Source organism: Cinclus cinclus, chromosome 3 (genome assembly GCF_963662255.1).
Source record: "Cinclus cinclus chromosome 3, bCinCin1.1, whole genome shotgun sequence".
Lineage (NCBI taxonomy): Eukaryota > Metazoa > Chordata > Aves > Passeriformes > Cinclidae > Cinclus > Cinclus cinclus.
Window position 1 is genome coordinate 71621410 of NC_085048.1, and position 19730 is coordinate 71641139.

Below are 19730 nucleotides of genomic sequence, written 5' to 3' on the forward strand. Positions count from 1 at the left end.
TATGGATGTTAAACAGAATTTTCCTACATCATGGATCTTCCACCAAAAGTGATTTGCCAGTGACACATTTTATCAATATAAGTGCTGCTCTGTCAATGTGTGTAAATCATGATCATATTCATTCAACTGAAAAGAAACATTCTAGAAGGAGGGAGGAGACACAGAGAATGCAAGCAAGCACAGATGGTAATTCAGAAGACTGTCTCTCAAAAAAATACATACTATATTTAAAATATATTTTATCATCTTACTTACCATCCTGCCTTTAGGATTCAGTATTTCTTTTTTAAAAAAAGCTAACATTCAATCTACACCTGCAGCCTTTCCAGATGCAAGGCACTTCTGCTGTTTCATACACACACAAAACGTTGGTAAGGAATTCTACTTCTTTTTTTTTTTTAAGATCAATGCAAAATTTAAAGTATTTATCATTATGTACACTACACTTTAAAGTTTATAGTTTCTTTAGACTTTTTAAATCTAAATCAAACTGGAAAAGAGTCAAGATTTTCCATATATTCTCCGTACAGCTCTAAAGTAGTTTTGATTATCAGGTTCTCAGTTTTTTCAAAAAAGATAAAGAACCTTCCCAAATTAATTGCACTTTTGATGTTTCAAATAAGTTCTTGGCAATTTTTTTTATTGTTTTGAGTAACCTGATCCTGATTGACAGCCTTGAACTCCAACTTCCTAAAACAACTTTAAATTTAGCTCTAAATATGATCCCTGTCTGAAAAATGTGATGTGCTGTTGAGAACCTTATTTGGTGAATTAGAAAGTCATGCTGTGGAAAATCAAAGATGCATGAGCGAATGTAAGGCATACAAATATGGACTGCAAAAATTTTAGAAAAATACTTGTCTGCTGAAGGAATGACAACAGAGCACTAAAAATAAACACAAAAAGTCCTCCTCCCATTTTTAATAGTCTGCTTGAACAGCCTTTCATTACTGAGTTAGTAAAGATTGTATCTGAGAAGATTCTGTTTTTATAAACTCCATTTATGTGGTTGCTATAAACACACTTAAAATCCTGTTTATTGTCAACACAAAGGTGGGTTCTATGTGTTGTATGTTTACAGAGCTATAGAACCAGAGTACATGAGATTAAGTGAAAAGAAAGGGAGGAAGGAAGTATACTATCTGGGAAGGAAAATTTCACATCAATAAACAGAGTATATTTGCCAGACAATTTGAAATGTAACTACATAGGTACAGTTTATACTTTGTTGAGTTTTGTTTCCTTGTTTTGCAGCATGTTCCCAGACCACTGTATGCTGAAATAAAACAGTTGCACAGGATGGACTGATCAATTTTTACTCTCCATATTCATATTCCATTTGGAAAATGTCACAGCAATTTCATGCTGTCATAAAGCCAATTATATAATCACTCCCCTAATATTGTGTCAGGGGTACTGGACAGTGAAAGTACTGTATATAAAATAAAAACTCATTTGTACTTTGTCTATTTCTTTCTGAACAGCCCTTTAAAAAGGATTTTGAAAAGGCTGATACCTGAAAAACAACTGGTTTTCCTTCATCTCTGAATTCAAAGACTCTCATTAAATAAATGAGTTTCAAATATAAAGATAAATGTGCAATCTTTGGATACCTAAAAAGAAAATTCATTATAAATTTGCAAAGAAGTACCTGCATTTCAGCTTCTGAATTTGGATTTAGACCCGATCAGCACAAGGATTACTACAGAAGGCTCTGGATGCTGAGGGAAGATGTAATTACTCTCCAAAAATTGCATAGATAGTAACTTCTCTTAACAAGATGTCAGTGGTATTGTATAACAGTGGAACAAATACATTTCACGTGAAAGACTAGGAAAAAACTCTGAGCTGCTGATCAATTTGGTAACAGATGACAGAGAGAGAGAGCTGTGAGAACAAGGATGACTACAACTGCATGGACAAATGAACACTTAGAGCACTTTCCCCTGACATAACAAAATTGCTTACTTCCCATCCTAAACTTATACTGCATGATACACTTTTGTATATATATCTATATGTATATATAGATATATACACACACAATGCTCAATCTTTTCACTGAAATGTATGATACTTCCTCATAAATGTAACACTTTTTGTCATAACTCTAATTTCACTGAGTGTCAAAATACCTAAGGCTTAAGAGAGTAGAAACAGCTTCACAGAAACAGCCCAATTTTGTTTTTTTTTTATTAAAAGCATGTGTCTCAAAGCTGAATTCTATTATAATTACAAAGGGTAATTAAAAGCCACAACAAGTGTGCAGCTCTTTAGCTCCTTGTTCTCCACAATCATCCTGGATTCTATATCAAACATATGATGGATCATCCAACCTCATTTTAGTGAAGTGATTCTTTCAGTTTACATTTATACACATTTTTATTCTACCTGTAACAGAAGGTGGTACAGGTTGTATCAGGTCTGGCTGCTTGAGAAGATTTCCAAAATAGACAAACCACTCTTTTACCAAAGGATAGGTTCCACCTAAAAGAGACAGAATTAGATCAGTAAGTCAAATGCAAGTATTGACACTAGTGTAACAGCTGGAATCAGCTGTGATCAGGATTCTAAAGTAATAGAAGGCACTTCTTGATGACTTGTTTGTTCATCTTCAGAAACAAACCAAGAAAAAATAGTTTTAGTATCTTTATGACAAATCATCAGAACAAATAAACAGAGTTTCAATTACGTACTATAAACATGAGTTTGGACTGGGGAACTGCAACCAAAAATGTAAGTACAAGAGTCTGCGGAAAACATTCTCGAACAGGCTTAGGTCTTCCCACTCCAAGGCAGCTCAGGAAGCTCTGGAGGCTTGTAGCATAGCTCAGGGACCTCCATGAGCTACCTCAGTCTCTCAGCACTGTCACACTGCCACATATCCAGGCAGTGCTAAATACGATTCACCTCCCAACTTGCCCTGACATTTCCTGTGTCAGGGTTTGAGCCAAAATCTTAATAGGGAGGCCTTGATGACTACTTGAAAGTTGACATCACCATCAGATGCATAGCTTTTACAGCCCATTGCTCCAGATCTTTTATTTAGCATAAAGGAATTGTTTATACATAGTAGCTCAAGCGGCTTTCCTAGTCCCTAACCTCAATCCTGCTCAGCACTCCTAAAGACACCCCTTAAATTAAAAATTCCACTATAGGAATTGTGTATATAACTACCTTATGCTTAAAAAAAACCCAAACAAACCAACCCCCGGAAAAAAAAAATCAATCATTTAAGAATTTTTGAAATGCAGACTATCCAATTTACAATAGTGATCTCAAAATTATTCCACTGCAAGTCTTCATTTAAAAAAAAATAACTAAACAAACATAGAATCACTGTTACTATCAATGGTGTTTTACACTCTATCCAGGTTTTTGCTTATGGTAGTCATGTCATAGTGCCCTACATTTCCATTCTCTGTAGCCTGATAAACAGAATAAATTAAAGACATTTAGCTAGTCCTGGGCACTTGGAGTAGTGTTTTCAAATATTTTCTCCTTTTCCTTCCCTTGTCCCTTTCCAGATCCACAGAATTGCATCTCTAATTTCTTCCAGCTCTCTCCAATATCGAAGCCACTATCCTTAAAAATTCCTGCCTTTTATCACCAATTCCAATCTCCCTAAAATTTACTGCAAAAGCATTTTTGATGCCATGTTGTGAACCCAAATCAAAAACTTCCCCTAGATTAAAACAAACCCAACAAATCTTTCCAATACTGTCTTTCTTTGTCCATCTAAAAAGGTTTTATCACATAATTTCCTGATCTGACACACAGCTCAATGCTAGAGATGACTGTTGACATGGATGAAAAAGTAGTGTGCTATGGTGCAAGGGCAGAAATTCCTCAGATGTATTTCTAGTGTTAGGGGTAAGAGAAGGGAAAAGGAACAAGACAAAATCTGCTTTGCAACCCTGCTCCTTCCTTCCTTCCTTCCTTCCTTCCTTCCTTCCTTCCTTCCTTCCTTCCTTCCTTCCTTCCTTCCTTCCTTCCTTCCTTCCTTCCTTCCTTCCTTCCTTCCTTCCTTCCTCCCCTCCTTCCTCCCCTCCCCTCCCCTCCCCTCCCCTCCCCTCCCCTCCCCTCCCCTCCCCTCCCCTCCCCTCCCCTCCCCTCCCCTCCCCTCCCCTCCCCTCCCCTCCCCTCCCCTCCCCTCCCCTCCCCTCCCCAAGGACCTGCAGCACAAACTCCTAAGAAAGGTGAGAGACTGAAGAACCAATACATGGAGTATGAGGGACAGTATTACATATGGCTTGCCATGCTTATCTGTTAAAAAACTGATGACATTAAAAATAGAATGTAAAATGCTTACACTAGAGGGAAAAAGAGGCTTAAACTGTACATTCCAGTAGCTGAATACTCTCAAATCTTGATTATAAATCATTGTCTATGAGAATGTTATTTCATGATCAAAACTCTCCAATTAAATAACCCAAATTCACTTTCAGAAATATTCTGGCATTTTAGCATTTGGTTTTAAGATTTAGTATGTGGATTAGTCTGCTTTATTCTATTTATTCAGCTCGCTCAGACTCCAAAATTTTAGCCTGGTTTCTTAAGGAGGCAAACCTAATACAATTAGGACATCTGTCATATAATTAATTCAAGGATGTACTGCTCTATTTCAACTAAATCTGACAAAGGAGAAGTGATTTCAAGTGGATTAAAGTCCTAGACATTTTGTGAAACTGGAGACTCAGCTGACAGAGGGATCCTATTATGGCACCAACTGAAAGAAAGGCAGGAAAGTCAACTTACCTGTTGTATCCAAACAGACTGAATGACAAATCAATACACACATAGCTGTAGAAGAGCTAGAGCTGAGAAAAAAGGTAGATGGGATTTGGGAAGGGCAGGAGGCAATAGGGAACAGGCTCAGAAACCATACACTGCAGGAGGGAGTTGTCAAAGACATGAGGAGAAGTTAAGATGGTATAAAGAAGCATGGAAATAGAAAAAACTTTGCTGGTGGAGCAGTGCTCTTTATGAGTTCCACAACTTACAGAAAAATTTATCAAAATGTGTCTTGATTCTAAATACCAGCGAGAGATTATTTTTGGCATCAACCATTGACCTCATGCACAGCAAAAAGAGAAGTTGGTAAGAAGTCTACAGTTTCATTCTTTTAATGTTTGTGAATGTAGGTACAGGACATAGCACCACATCAGCTGACTGCTTTTCATTACTACAGTCCATTAGTAACAAATGTATATTACTGTTCACATCAACAGCCAAATAAATATAGCTGAAAGCGAGGTCCTGCAAACTGACAGCTCATTAATGTACCAAGAACAAAATGGAGATATGATTACTAAATGTCAACCCTCTCCTCATGGAAATGTCTCCAGGGGAAAAAAACCACTATTTTTTCAAACTTTTTTCCCCACAATACATATAAAGAATATCACCAATTAAATGGAAAAAAAAATAGCAGTTTCTTTGTTTAAATAGATTCTGCATGCCCTGTGAAAGCACTTCTTAGGCAGCCTAAGGAATGTTTCAACTATGTGCACACCATGAGACAGTTGGAAAATGTTGTTATGTGTGTTCCTCTATACCTGCAACAATGCCAACTCTCCTGAGTGGTCACTGGTGATAACTGGCAAAAATTCCGCTAATGAACTGGTTTTGACAGTGTCAAAGCAAGGATCAGTATGGCCTGCTAATGTTAGAACTGGGAGTGATGCCAGGACTTCGAGGAGCTGGCCACGAGCTCAGTCTACATTACATAACCTCCTAATTGGCAATGGACATGCAGGTGCAGGTATTTCCATGGACTGCGCTAGTGCCAAAACCTGCTGGCTTTGTTCTGAACTCATTGCACACATAAGAAAGCTTGGCTGGCCTATCAGGGTGTATTATTTACTGTTATTTTCCCCTCCAATTTCAATCTTTCCAAAAGTACTTTTCTCAGAAAGATGCTAAAGCGCTGACAATTTCTATCACTGTAATATTTCACATATTGATCAGAAATGGCTCAATTAATTATAAGCTTACTTTTGAAACAGAGGCAACAAATGTCCTGCTGCCAGAATCACCATCAGCCCCCTATTTATTTCTGTGATTCTCTAACATTTCTCTAAGTACGTGAGTACATGCATGCTTACCATTCACCAAACTATACTGAAGGCAAGGTTATATAGGCAATTCTTTCAGCTAGAAAAGGACTGCTACCTTTTACAGGCAGGCACTGATTTGCTCATTCCCACTCCCTGCCACTCCCTCGGGGTGTTTCACCACAGATGTTTGTGGCTACACAGAGTCAGATAGGGAAACAGAACCAGGTTAGTTACCTGACTATAAGAAAGGCAGGGAAGACAGACAGAGGCTGTTTTCAGTTTCTCAAACTAGGCCACTAGCAGATGCACCAGCACAACTGAGACAATGCACAGGGATTGAAAGGAGTGGTGGTGCAAGAGAATTATTTAAAAGTGGCGATGGTGAATGAAAAGCAAAAGCAACACTTTTCCCACTATGGCTTCAGGCAAAGTGGCATGGTATGGGCCGATGGTTTCAAAGGATTTGACATTCTGTTCCTATGGATTTGTGGTCTCTTAGGCACCCTTGGAAATTACAACCTAGACATTCAAAACTAATGGTCTCTTGTTGCAAAGTAGGGCAACCAGTTTACATTAGCTTTAACCTGTTCTTAGTAAAACTGTAACCACTGCTTTTACTAAATATTGGCTGCTTTGCCAATTAACAGCAAATAAGCAGATCTACAAAGTACAAAGAAGTCAGTTTCCACCATGTTTTAACTGACAATATTAAGGAGTAAAAGAGAGGATCACTAACACATATACCACCACTGTGAACTGGAATATTGTGCAGTTAGTGGAGCTAGCTTCAAATGTGCTACATGAGCAGCTGTATAATGGTGGCAGATTCCACATGGACACTCCAAATGGACTACTTTAATTAGTTGTCTTGTTCCAGTAAACTTTTTTTAAAGGCTAATCCAACATGAGTCTACATTACACTACAACGTACAGACAGTGTAGACTAGTTCTTCCCATCCTATCCCTAATCAAATTATAAAAAACATCTGACTGAAAATGGCAAATGATTCTACTTGCTTTGTAAAGAATATAACTTCTTTGTAGGTCTAGAAGTGAATCCATTAAAAAAAATGCTTACACATACCTACGCATTCCAATACAGACTGTGACTAATGATCTACACTCTTGACTTAGAAGCAACTATACACAGCAATAAAAAAAACCAAAAAACCATGAACTACAAGGAAGTGACATGGCTAAAGCAGTTAGAGGCAGATACATGCACTGAAAATGCAGATTTAATAGAGGCACCCATGTAGACACAATCTATCTACCTTTCTGGAAGGGTTAAGAATTTATGGTGTACTATGATTTAATTGAAGGTGTACTATAATTTAGAAAATTATCTCTGGAATTGGAAGCCTGGACTGAGAATAAATAACACATGCTATCTATGGTTTTATTTTAAAAAAACTTCCTTAAAGGAAGACAAATTTCACATCATAATTTAATTTTCAATATGACTCTAAATAAACGTTTCTGTATTTCAATTCTTATCTTCTTTGAGTACAAAAACCACTGCAACACAAATGCTAACCTGCCTACTACCCTGCCATCTTGCAGCAACAATTGTTAATTAGGAATTTTGGTCTGGGTGTTTCTGAAAACATCAATAAATATCCTGCTGTTTAGATGAATAAGTAAAACCCAACCAAGTTATAATTATCTACAAAATTTGGAGGCAGTACACCAAAAAATGAAAAATGACAGATGTGCATGATTACTGCTGAGATTTTTGTTATTCTCTCCAAATTGCTATGCAAACTCTGATTCAGTTTTTCCTATTATGGCACAACTTCAACCTCTGGCTGCTGAGGGAAGTCATGTACTTAATTACCTTTTTGTGCCTTTCTAAGCTAATAGATTGAATATTAGGCTTGATGGCGGTGCACTTTCATCAACAAAATGTAAAGTGATTACCATGGAGAAATCAACACATTCAAAAGAATAAAAGTTCAGTAAACTTTTAATTTTCAACTCACTGGCTGAAAGACATTGTAAAGATAACACTTAACTAATGGAAGTCTTAAGAACATGCAGTTGGTCCAAGGATGTGAATAAAGAACTCTGTTTTCAAAAAGATGAATGCAAGCATAGATATAACTACCTGCTACTGAATCTGTTTATACCACTGGATAAGGAAATTGTATTTTCTAGCACTTGGATGAACGAACTAATAATTGCTGGCATGACCACTTGCATTTGTATTATTACAGGAACTGTATTTGACTGTTCTGAAAATTGCAGGCTTAAAATCAACAGAAGGTAAAACTTTAACAGTGTATTATTGTTCTGCAAAAGTGTATTACAACTCACTAATTCATTTAGAGCCACATTTATTCAACCAACATTAGGTTTCATATACTCTCAAACTTTCAAAAATCTAAAAGTCATTGTTCAGCTCAATCCTTTGATCATTAACAACTTTACAACTTCCCATTTAGCAAGGAAAAAAGCTCCAAATTTTAAAAATCACTTTCAAAGCACTGAAATGGAATAGAATGTAGAAAAAGCCCCACAATTTCATTCTCTTATTTTCTTACTTCCATAAGAACTACATTTCAGCTGCTCAGTTTTTATCCTGAAAGCATTTTCTATCCTAAATGCCAAAAGAGCCACTGAAGCAATGAATTCAAGATTTTGTATTTAAAATTTTAAAGTATACTTGAATAATGGTGTAAGCAGTTTAATCCTTACCTTTTCCAGATTCCAACAAGATAGAATAAATATGCTGACGAGCAGGGCGGTAGATAAGTGCCTGTCCAGGAATCTCTGTATCACAGTCATCTTCCAAGGAGTTGCTGCACTCAGTCTGTCCATGGCTCAGGATATTGAAGATCGAAAAATTTTCAGACCGGATATGTTGTTCTTTAGCTAACTGTTTGTTCAAAGAAGGAAGAAGGCATTATCTCCAAAATCAAGAAGAATCAAAAAGTAACAAAATATATTCACTGTTTGAGGAAATAGATATTTCTCTAACAGTAGAAATTGAGGGAATAGCCAGGGAGGGAACAAGTGCTTTTTCAAGTAACACCAGGATAATATATTTTCAGACATCCATCTTTTTGTGGACAGGAATCCCCAGGAAAACCATCATTGCCTTTCTTAGCCCCTCCTTTAATTCTTAAACTTGGGAGCTTGAACAAGAGTTTTCCAGAAAGTAATTATTCCTAAAATTAAATCTGAATTCCAGCACAGCTTCCCTCCTCTGGTCACCTGAAAATGTATCTTCTTTCTTTAAACAGTGAGCACAACAAAATGGAAACTTAATTTTATGGCAAGATGAACTATACAAGACAGCTGTATTTCTTTTCTGATCTGACTTGGTATACCTTACATTCTGGTAAAATTAGAATACTTAACTTCACCACACTTTTACTTTGCAATAGCTCTCCACCGTGAAAAGAAATGCCATCTACTCTAGCGAGGAAAACCAGGTCTGCAGGCATGTTGTTGAAAAGCAGAATTAACAGCATCACCCAGGCTGCACATCAGCCATGCACTGGATGCAGATACATCTTGCTACAGCAGCTGGCTACCAGCAGCTTCAGTACCAGCAGGGTCTGCTGGTCTGGAACAGCCTAGGTGAGAAAGCAACAAAGATGCTCCCAGGCAGCACAGAATTCTAACCAGTAACACTGGCAATCTGGATTGGCCAAGTGCACAGCCAGACAGACTTTCTACTGCACAACCCCAGACCAGAACTCTGAGGGTCTTCAAACAGCTGAGTGGAGTGAATACTTCCATGGGGTGCCACTAACAAATTCTCCAGGACCTGTGCCATATGGTGAGGAGGAACTGATGTTTCTCTGCTTTGCATTCCCTGCATATGTTGTGCTATCTGTACTGTTTGGTTTGCGCCATCCTGCCACAGCTGCCACAGATTCTCTCACCAGGAGTAACTGGACCACTGGCCGGAAACAAATTCACCATTTCTGCAGAATTCCTGTATCTGCAAACCTGGGAACTCAGCAGGTCAAAGCTGCAGTCATTCACAGGGTCATTAGAGATCAAAACTAATTCTATTAAAATGTCATACTTTCTGTGTACAGTGCCAATCAACAGAGCACTTATACAATAAATTAAAGGTTTCCCTGCAGCAAATATTTCAGTATTCCTAATATGCATAAACAATGTAATTCCCCAAGTATACTTTTGTATAAAATAAAAACAGAGCATCAAGTATTTCTAAGCATGATTTTAATGAAACACTGAACTATTTCACAGAAACCAGCCACAGATGAGATCATCAACAATGCTAGTTTACTGCAATTTGCCAATAATCTACACAACCTTATGTATTGAAAAAACAACACGCTGATTTCAAAAGCATTGCTGTATTCAATGTCTGTATCTTGAAAAATATTTGTGATTCATACCTACAATCAGCTAGAAAGTTATGCTCTTCTGAGAGAAACAGCAACACGAGCCTATGCCCTCATGGTTGGAATTGGGCTTTGTTTGCAATTTACGTGCAATTCAGACAATGTGCAAGGAAAGCAGAACTACATATGAGTTTCAAAATATGAAGCAAAGCACACACATTACATATACAAATATTTGAACACTTGTAACAAAAACAAAAGAGAAGTTAACACGTCTAACATTTTGACTGTAATTTCCTTGGCCCAGCGACTGGCTTCATGTAGGACCCATGCAGCAACAGTGAGACATTCTTCAATGGAGTTTCTAAACATTATTATTTTATTAGAGCAGTAGCTCAGCATGATGCTTCAGAACTTCAGCCCTCCAAATTAAAGACCAAGCCAAGAAATAATGACCACTTGTCATAAAGACCACATGGTACATTCTCTTAAGGAATAAAGATATTGCCACTGTTGTCCTGGCCATAATCCAACCCAGATAATTGCACTCTGGCTATTTTTCCCTTGCACTTCAAGCTGAAAGAGGATTTCTCAACACCTTATTATGATGTATAGCTGGTGATTTAAAAAAAAATCTTCTATTTAACTAGAACAGTCAAAAGTGATATGTACTGTATCTATCTGTGATTAATATAAAAGCCCAAATATATATACAGTTTAGCTGACATAAGCATTGCATAGGTTACAAAGTAGCTATAAAATATTTTATAGTCCTTTTAGAAAGGAAAATGTAAATTATATTACTTTAGAGTAATATGAGGAAACAGAAAAATAGTTTTAAAGAAAATGCTCAAGATAAGCAAGAGAAAAAAAGAAGTTCTGTGTTTGAAGTCTATAAGGACCTAATAAAATAGAGAGTAACAGCTGGCTATTATAGGGTCTAAAATACACTTCCTTGTATAGATTTTTTTTAAAAATTGCAATATGTTATCTTATTTGCCACAAATTTACAGAATTGTACTCTAGACTTACTGCTATAGACTTCTATAAACTCTGATGCAAGTTAGCACATTTTCTATTAGCCAGGTACGCCACCCTAAGATAATACATCCAATTTCCCAGACTGACTCAATCTGACATACCGTATCTCACCCCTACACCAGTGCATCCCTGCCTGTGTGGGATGCCATAAATAAAACTTGGTGCTACACCCCTGTCATTTGGGAATTAACAAACCCATTGAAGTGCTTTTGGGTCATTCAGGGACAATGAAAACAAGGGCAATTTAACCTGAACCAAGAATGACAAAAATACATACTTATTGCACTTGACACTATCCTGCACAACATCCTTATCCCTGAACTGGAGAGGCATGGATTTCACAGGTGGACCTCTTGGAGGATGAGGAACTAGTTGGATGGTCGCACTGAGAGAGTTGTGATCAGTGTCTCAATGTGCAAAGGGAGGCAGGCCAGTGACAAGCCTCAGGGGTCAGTACTGGGACCAGCACTGTTTAATATCTTTGCCACGGAAAGTGGGATCTAGTGCTCCCTTGGCAAGTCTGCTGCTGACACCAGGCTGTGCGGTGCTGTTAACATGCAGGAGGGAAAGGATCCATCCAGAGGAATCTGGACAGGTTTGAGAGCTGGGCCTGTGCTAACCTCATCAATTTCAACAGGGCTGAATACAAGATCCTGCACTTGGGTCAGGGCAATCCTGACCACAAATACAGGATGGAGAATGGATTGAGAGCGAGCAGCTCTAAGGGCTTTAGGATGTTGCTGAATAAGCAGCTTGACCTATGAGCTTGACCAGCAATATGTGCTCACACCCCAGAAAGCCAAATGAACCCTGGGCTGCATCCAAAGCAGTGCGACCAGCAGGGCAAGGGAGGGTGTTCTCCTTGCCTACTCTGCTCTGGTGAGATCCTACCTGGAGTGCTGTGTTCAGCTCTTACGTCCCCAGCACACAAAGGACTTCAAACTGTTGGAGTGAGTCCAGAGGGCTGCAAAGATGATCAGAGGGCTGGAGCACCTCTGCTATGAAGACAGGCTGAGAGCTAAGGTTGTGTAACTGGAGAAGGCTCTGGAGATACCTTAGAGCAGCCTTCAAATACATAAAGGGGGCTACAAATGAGCTGGAGAGGGACTTTTCACAATGTATGTATGACAGGATGAGGGGAATGGATTTAAACTGACAAAAAGTAGATCGGATATTAGGAAGAAGCCCTTTGCTGTGAAGGTGGTGAGGCACTGTGAGGCACACAGGTTGACAAGAGAGGAGTTGGATCATCCCTGAAGCATTCAAGGCCAGGTTGGATGAGACTGTGAATAATCTGGTATAGTGGAAGTCTCCCTGCTCAGGGCAGGGGTTTGGAACTAGGTGATCTTTAAGGTCTCAACCCCAACCATTCTATGACATGATTCTGTAGGAGTTTTCATGTCTCCACCACGAGCAATTTCAACTTCTGTATTCTTAGCACAGATACCTTTGATACCTCCACTGCGAGGTACAGCCAACCAGATCACTGACCATCTTATGGCTGATATGTGGATTTTCAAAGTAAAAACCAAGTCAATACACAAATCATATAAACATGGGAAATCATATAATATATGGGAAGTACATTTCTGTGCCCATTTTCTGGCCTATACAGGAGCTACTCCCCATTACTTGACCTAATTGACATTTCAAAAAGAGAGGAACTACTTTTTATTAAATGTGCTGCATCTGTGCTCACATTAATGCACCCAATAGTCCTAAACTGGGACTCTTACTTAACAGACAAAAGATTTTTGCACAAGAAAGTTTAAATCAATAGAATTGATGTACTCATTACTAACTTACACTAACTAGTCATGGCAATAAAGTGATCATTAAACTTTAAAAAACAAGTTACCTGAAAGATTTCTTTATCTTGACAGAGAGCTGATTGTTGTTGAAGGGATAACATTTGACAATTTGTTACATTGGGAGGAATCCATGGAGACTGCTGCCCAGGCAAAAGATAGGAGTTCACTCCTCTGCAAAGCAATGTCTTGTCTGATCCCAGAGGTATAATCTCTTCCAAGTGTTTCAGGCTGCTGTATGAGCATGGAATTTTTGAGATGTAATTTGCTACAGATAGCAGTATGTTTGTTCTTCTGTTGTAGCTGTTATTCCTACAGGGATTGGTGATTAAACATTTGTGCCAAAAGCCTTCCAGTATGCTTTCAGGAACAATATCATTGCCAAGCAAGCATGCAAAGAGAGGAAGGTGTATCAAACTAATACCTAGCACACGGCAAAGAACTTCTCGAGAGTACATGACAGTGACCAGTCTGTCCAAATTGAGGTTCTCAATGGAAAGGTAGGGACATGTGTTATAGATGAGGTAGTCACTATCTTGCCCCAGAATTCCTATACAGTTGTGCTGCAAACCATACGCAGCCACCTCAAAGTCTGCCTCTTGCAGGGTGCAGACTGTTTTTTGACCAAGTGATTTCAGGGCATAACGTGTAAAAGTAGGCAGAGCTGAAGGAAGAACAAACATTTCCCTCCCTGGCTGTTGCCTGTGAGTCTTGATAAACTGAAATAATCTGGATATTTCCTCAGTATTCCTCATCCTCCGTTTGATCCATTCATCTCTCTTTTTCTCTTCTACCACCCCATCGAAGTAAAACACCAGCTTGATACCAGCTGCCATAAAAGCATTAATAAAATCCTGCAAGATGACCAGGTACTCCCGCCACTGGCCACCACACACCCAGGATTCTGGTGTGTACCAGCGTCTAACACAACTCATGGCATCTACTACGATAACAGGCGGGGAATCAGGATGGTCAATGCGATGCTTTTCTGCCATTTCTCTCAGATCTACCGTTTGGCACGCATCAGGGCAAACTCTTGCCACAAATCCCTGCAAGCCTCTAACACCCATGGCTGATCTCCGAAACTCACAGCAGTCTGAAAGAAGAAAAATAAAAAAAAACGTTCTAAAATGCAATACTGGAAAACAATGAAACTCAACAATGAAATTTTTAAAAGCTGCTTGGAAACAGAACTGTTATTTTTCTGCTTTTACTGGTAGCTCATTGCCATATCTTGGCTTTTAACAATTTGAAAGTTTACTTCCCATCAGCAAACCAAACATAAGTACTCATTCATTTCCCCTTCCACTTCTGTTTTTTGTATCAGTGAAAAATATAAGTATCAAAATATTATCGTTAAGTATGACCACACAAAATTCACAGACTCATTGAATGAGCACAGCTGGAAGGAACCAGAGTCCAACCTCCCTACTCCAGCAGGGTCATCCTAGAGCACACAGCACAGAATTGAGTTAGACAGTTCTTGAGTATCTCCAGTGAGAAAATTTCAGGTCAATAGCATACAGAGTACACAATACTAGGAAAACAATGACAGATTTTTTTTTTATTAAAAAATACACATGCTTACGGTATTCAAAAAGGAAAGTGAGTTTACGAAGTATTGTGAACAGACAGCTTTTAAAAGCATTCCCGAATTCTATCAGTTAAAGAGAGAGTTCGGAATACCACCCTCTTTAGTTTGGAAGGGGCCTTTAAGAACCTCGCAAGGTGCAGGGGCCGCTGCGCGCAGCCCCGGCAAGGCGGAGCCCCCCGCTCCGGGGTCCCATGCGGCGTCCAGGCCGCACTACCCGCGCATCCCGGGTGCTGCCCCCGCCCGAACCGGCCCGGCCCGGTCCGGCCCGGTCCCTGCAACCCCCGGGCCCGGGCCCCGGCCCTACCGCCGGCGCTGACCCGAGCGCCGCTTCCGCTTCCCGCGGGGCGGGGCCGCGCCTGCGCCCGGCGGCGGGGCGGGGCCGCGCCCGTGAGGGGGCGGGGCCGCTGGCAGCCGCGGCTGTCCCCGCCCGCGGGCGGAGGTCCCTCGGCATTGTACGACCACAATGGGGCCGTAGGGGCCATTGTGCCCCTGAACAAACCCGGCCGGCACGGGGGGACAGGGCGGGGGACATGAAAGCGTCGCGCACCGAAATCGCTTCAAACCCCCCGAGTCGCACTTGGGAGATTTATGTCCCTTCCTTGGCAGCGCGACCTTTGGCAGGGGGGCCGGGTGGTGGGTTCGCTTTGTCGTGCCTGGCGATTGCCAGCGGAGGGGAACCCCCCTTTTCCCCGGGCCGTACATCCCGGGATAACGCCCTGGGTGCGGGCCGGGAGCGAGACCTGCTGTCAGCCCGCCGGCAACAGGTGGGGACCTGAATAACTTCACATCTTTCCGGGAAGGGGGAGAGGGACAAGGGGGAGCCCATGGGAAGATTAGATCAGATGTTATCGCCGGTGAAAAATTAAAGAGAGCGGTGCTCTGGGGAGTGCAGATTAATATATTTGGTGACTCCGAGTGCACAAAGCCTCACCATTGTAGCGGTGTCTGAATGCCTGTGAATAGGATGGAGCATATGTGGCCTGTCACCGCAGGTGCCCACATCTGTTCGTCTCCGGGCAGATGCTCTCAGAAAAGGGGAGAGCATTTCCAAAAGCTCAGGCCCGCCCCACCCATACCCATCCCCTTTCTCATAATCACCTTCTGAAGAGGGGTTCTTGCCCCCACCTTCTCTCACCCCCTGTCTACCCCGAACGCGGAGAGATGCAGAAAGAAATCAAAACTGCACAAACTGAAAGTGGCTTGGAAAGCTCTGGAAGCATATAATCAAACTGCTGCCCCCTCTCCTCACCCACAGTTTATTAGCAGCAAGTTTTGCACTGCAGCCAGCATGCAATGCACAAGATGCACACACTGTGCAAAGGGCGGGGGGGAACACAAAAACCCTTCATGCATGAAATGCAGCACAGTACAGCGGCACTTTGTGCTGTCACAGGGCTCTAGAGAGCGACCTGTGCTGGAGTGGTTAGTTCGCAGCTACTATTTAGATTTCTGGCTTAATAGGACAACTAATTACGCTGGCCAAAAGAGAGAGTTTTCCTACAAGAACTGGCAGAGGCAGCGAATATTGCTACTGAAGTTGGTAGCAGAAGGGGATCTTTCCAGCCATCCAATAAAATCTCATAGCTGCAATGCCCAACATTTTTTGAGGAGTGCCATCACATTTTTTGTCGCCTGTACATGATCTGACTCCTATCGCTCACACTGCTGCCAAGACAAGCCAGGCCTCAGCGCTGTATGGGGTTACACTGGGCTTGCTTGGCAGGGCAAATGGGGTACTGAGGCACAGGATAAGTATCAGGATCAAGGGATATTTCCCATAGTAAGGCACTTCAGAAGGTTTTCTAGTTCAAACGTCTTCTGTGTCTTCTGGTGTGGTGAAGATCTTGAGTATCCTTGAATTTAAAGGCAGGCAAAGATGCCAGTACTCCAAATGCAAGGCCAAGGTGCTCCTAAGAGGAGCATGGGCAGGAAGAGCATTTGAAACTGCGTGTCCCAGAGCAGGAGCCAGGCGAAGGAATATTCAGGGCACCCACGGGAGGTTTTGAGAAAAGTTATGCCCCAGACCGGGGGGAACCCGAGGGCTGAAGAAGAGCAAGGCAGGGGGAAACCTTCTTTCCCCGAACCCCTTTTGTCCAGTCATTCCCTGCGGGGTCCCGTGGTTCTGCCCACCCCCCACCGCCCCCCGGGCGGAGGTAAGCAGCCCTTCACCCTTCCGATTTTGGGAGCAATGACAGCTCCCGCACACGAGTAACCAATTCTATCCCTCTTAGTTTCCCACAAGCAAAATCCCGTCGGAAGCGAGCCAGCGAGCAAACCCAAACAAACAAGTAGCGCAGGGAAACGGGGCCGGGGCGGGGGGAGGGGGTTTCTGGCTTTCTCCTAGTGTGCAATCAGTAAAACACATATAGGAGACACTTCGGGATTTTGCCCAGGGAAGGGTTGGAGAGCAGCTGGCTGCGGTAATCTCTTCGGGAGACAAAGGAATGCCCCGTCCCAGGATCACAGGTAAACACACAACCATTGTAATGAAAATGAGGGGCTAGGATAGGGCCGGAGCAGATGATTTGCGATTTCAAAAAAGGGGCTGGGGGGAAGGGAAGACCCAGAGCTGCTTATCTATCATCTGGCCTCGCTGTGTGCCAGCTGAGCCACGCGACTGCCCTTTCTTATTCTAATCAGCACATGCCTTTGCAACTTTGGGCTAACCTACACGCTAAACTTCTTAATCCTCCTCCCAGCACACGGCAAGGGCGGCGGAGCGCCCTCCGGCACCGCGGCCCCTCCGCGCCCTTCACGCACCCGCCTCGGGCCGGGGCGCCGGCGGCGGGCCTGGGGCAGCGCCAGCACCCCGGTCACGCCACCGAGCCTGGGGCCAGCGGGGGAGCCAGAGCCCCGGACCGGCGGCACCCTGCCTGCCCTCTCCCCGCTTCCCATCCCCTCCATTCCCACCCTCCCGGCCCGGCCCGGCTCGGCTCGGCTCGGCTCGGCTCGGTCCGGAGGAACAGGTGAAGGGGGCGTGCGGCAGCGGGGCAGCCGCGCACACATACCTCCGTAGGGACTATAGACCTAATTAAAATATTATGCACACTCGGCTACACATAGCTCCACACGTACACGTCCCTTCACCGACGCACCGTTCGCCATATGCCCGGAGCCCTCCGTCCCGGGGAAAATCAGGGATGCACGCCAGCGATGGCAGCGCGTCGCCCTAATTAACACACGCACATATCCCACCCCCATTTTTAAGTGACTTTTCCCATAATCTGGCTCGCTTAGAAATAAAAGATGTGGCTGATGGGGAGCTCTCGGCCGCGATGGTGAGCGGCGCGACCGTAAATACTCGCCGGAGCAGGAGAGGGGGGCCGGCGTTGCGGGAAGGGTATCAATTAGGGGCAGGGAGGGAGAGCACAATACCCCACCAGCCCCAGCGAGCCTCTGGCAGGCGGGGCCGGGCCCGCAGCGTCCCGGCCGTGCGGGGTCACCGCGCCCTGGCGGGGCCCCGGGCCCCGCGCCCGCCCCCGGGGGTCCTGCCGCCGGCTCACCCCGGCGGGGCGGGTGCGGCCGCGATGGGTGTCGGACGGGACGGGACGGGACGGGCCGGGCCCGACAGCGGGGGCCGGTGGCGATGCGCGGGCACGGCTAACAGCGCGGGGGCGGCGGGGGGCGGCGGGCGAGCGCGGTGCGGAGACACGCGGTTGGGAGCGAAAAAGCGCCATTTGGTTGAGAGCAGATGGCTGGCTGGGGGGCTGATCGCGTCTAAAGGCGTGTCATCCCCCTTCAGCGAGAATCCCTAAGGGCTCCCCTTGTCTTCGAAATCAATGAAAATTAAAGTGCAGAGAATGGATGAATAGTTAGACCTCGAGTCCCTCCTTTGTTCGCCTCAGCTACTGGTGGGCAGGAGTTAAACTACAACAGCCTCCTATAGAAACACTTAAGTTAAACAGTCTCCCCGTTAGTCCAGCATCTGAAAGAGAGAGGGAGAGGGGGGGAAAAAGCAGAAAAAGGAGCTTTCTGCTTGATTTCCCCAATACAGAATCGCGTGGCATAAATTAAGCCAGAGAAGAATGAGCGCCGTGGGCAGGATCCTGCCGGCTCTCACGGCGCCTTTCAGTCACGCTCAGCAGCGGTAATCGAGAAATCTGTGCCACGTCAATTTAACAAATACCCGGTACCGAAGGGGGGTTGTTAAGGATTTGGGGGCAAGTTTTTTCGGTTTGTTTTTTTTTTTTTTTTCCTCTATCGCTAGGTTAAAGCCCTCGCGCGTGTAACTTTTTATTTCCAGTTTTTTAAGCAAGGGGATGCTAATGGACCAACTTTCTATCTCTCGTAGATTAAAAGATCCGCGTTGATATATCACTTCTCGCCTCCACAGACGGGCCACCACGCAAATTTCAAGACAGATATTGCCGCTCACCCCCGCCCCCCCGCCCCACTCGCTTAGTAAACCTCATGTGAAGTGATGTTTTCCTCCTCTCTCTTTTTCCCGGGAATAACGCCACAGCAAAGTTTGCGAAGCAGCGACAAGCCTCTTGAAAAGATGTTGACGCTAGGTGGCAAAAGTAATGTGCAGTGAAAACCGGCGCTACTGCGGGATGCGCCCCCCCGCTCCCCGCTGCTGAGGATGGGCACGGCGGGGGCGGGCGGCCGGGCCTCCGGGGATCCACCGCCCGCTCCGCTCCCTCCTGGTCCGCCTTCTCTACGTCCTCGCACGGTGCCTGGGGGATTGCTGGTCTCCTCTCTGCCCAGACACAGCTCCGGGGTAAAAAAAAAAAAACAAAACAAAACAAAACAAAAAAAAAAAAAACAAAAAACCAAAAACCAAACAATCCAAACCCAAACATTCCTGTACATTTTAAACTTTTGCTTATGCGTCGAGAGGCGGGGAGAGGGGAGAGGAAGAGCACCTGGATGTAGATGGCTCGTTCGATTACAGTTGATGTAA

The 19730-nt window shown here is 43.4% G+C and overlaps 1 protein-coding gene across 1 annotated transcript in view; it reads right to left on the bottom strand.

The window, feature by feature from the left end:
- FAM120B (family with sequence similarity 120 member B) overlaps window positions 1-15155 on the bottom strand; it is a 48482-nt gene extending 33327 nt beyond the window's left edge. Inside the window, exons 1-4 of the mRNA XM_062490196.1 lie at window positions 15132-15155; window positions 13284-14329; window positions 8757-8937; window positions 2392-2487 (exon numbers count right to left, since the gene is read on the bottom strand). Of these exons, the coding sequence (XP_062346180.1) occupies window positions 2392-2487; window positions 8757-8937; window positions 13284-14303 (1297 nt within the window). The 5' untranslated portion in view covers window positions 14304-14329; window positions 15132-15155. The remainder of the gene's footprint in view (window positions 1-2391; window positions 2488-8756; window positions 8938-13283; window positions 14330-15131) is intronic.
- Window positions 15156-19730: the final 4575 nt, after the last annotated feature.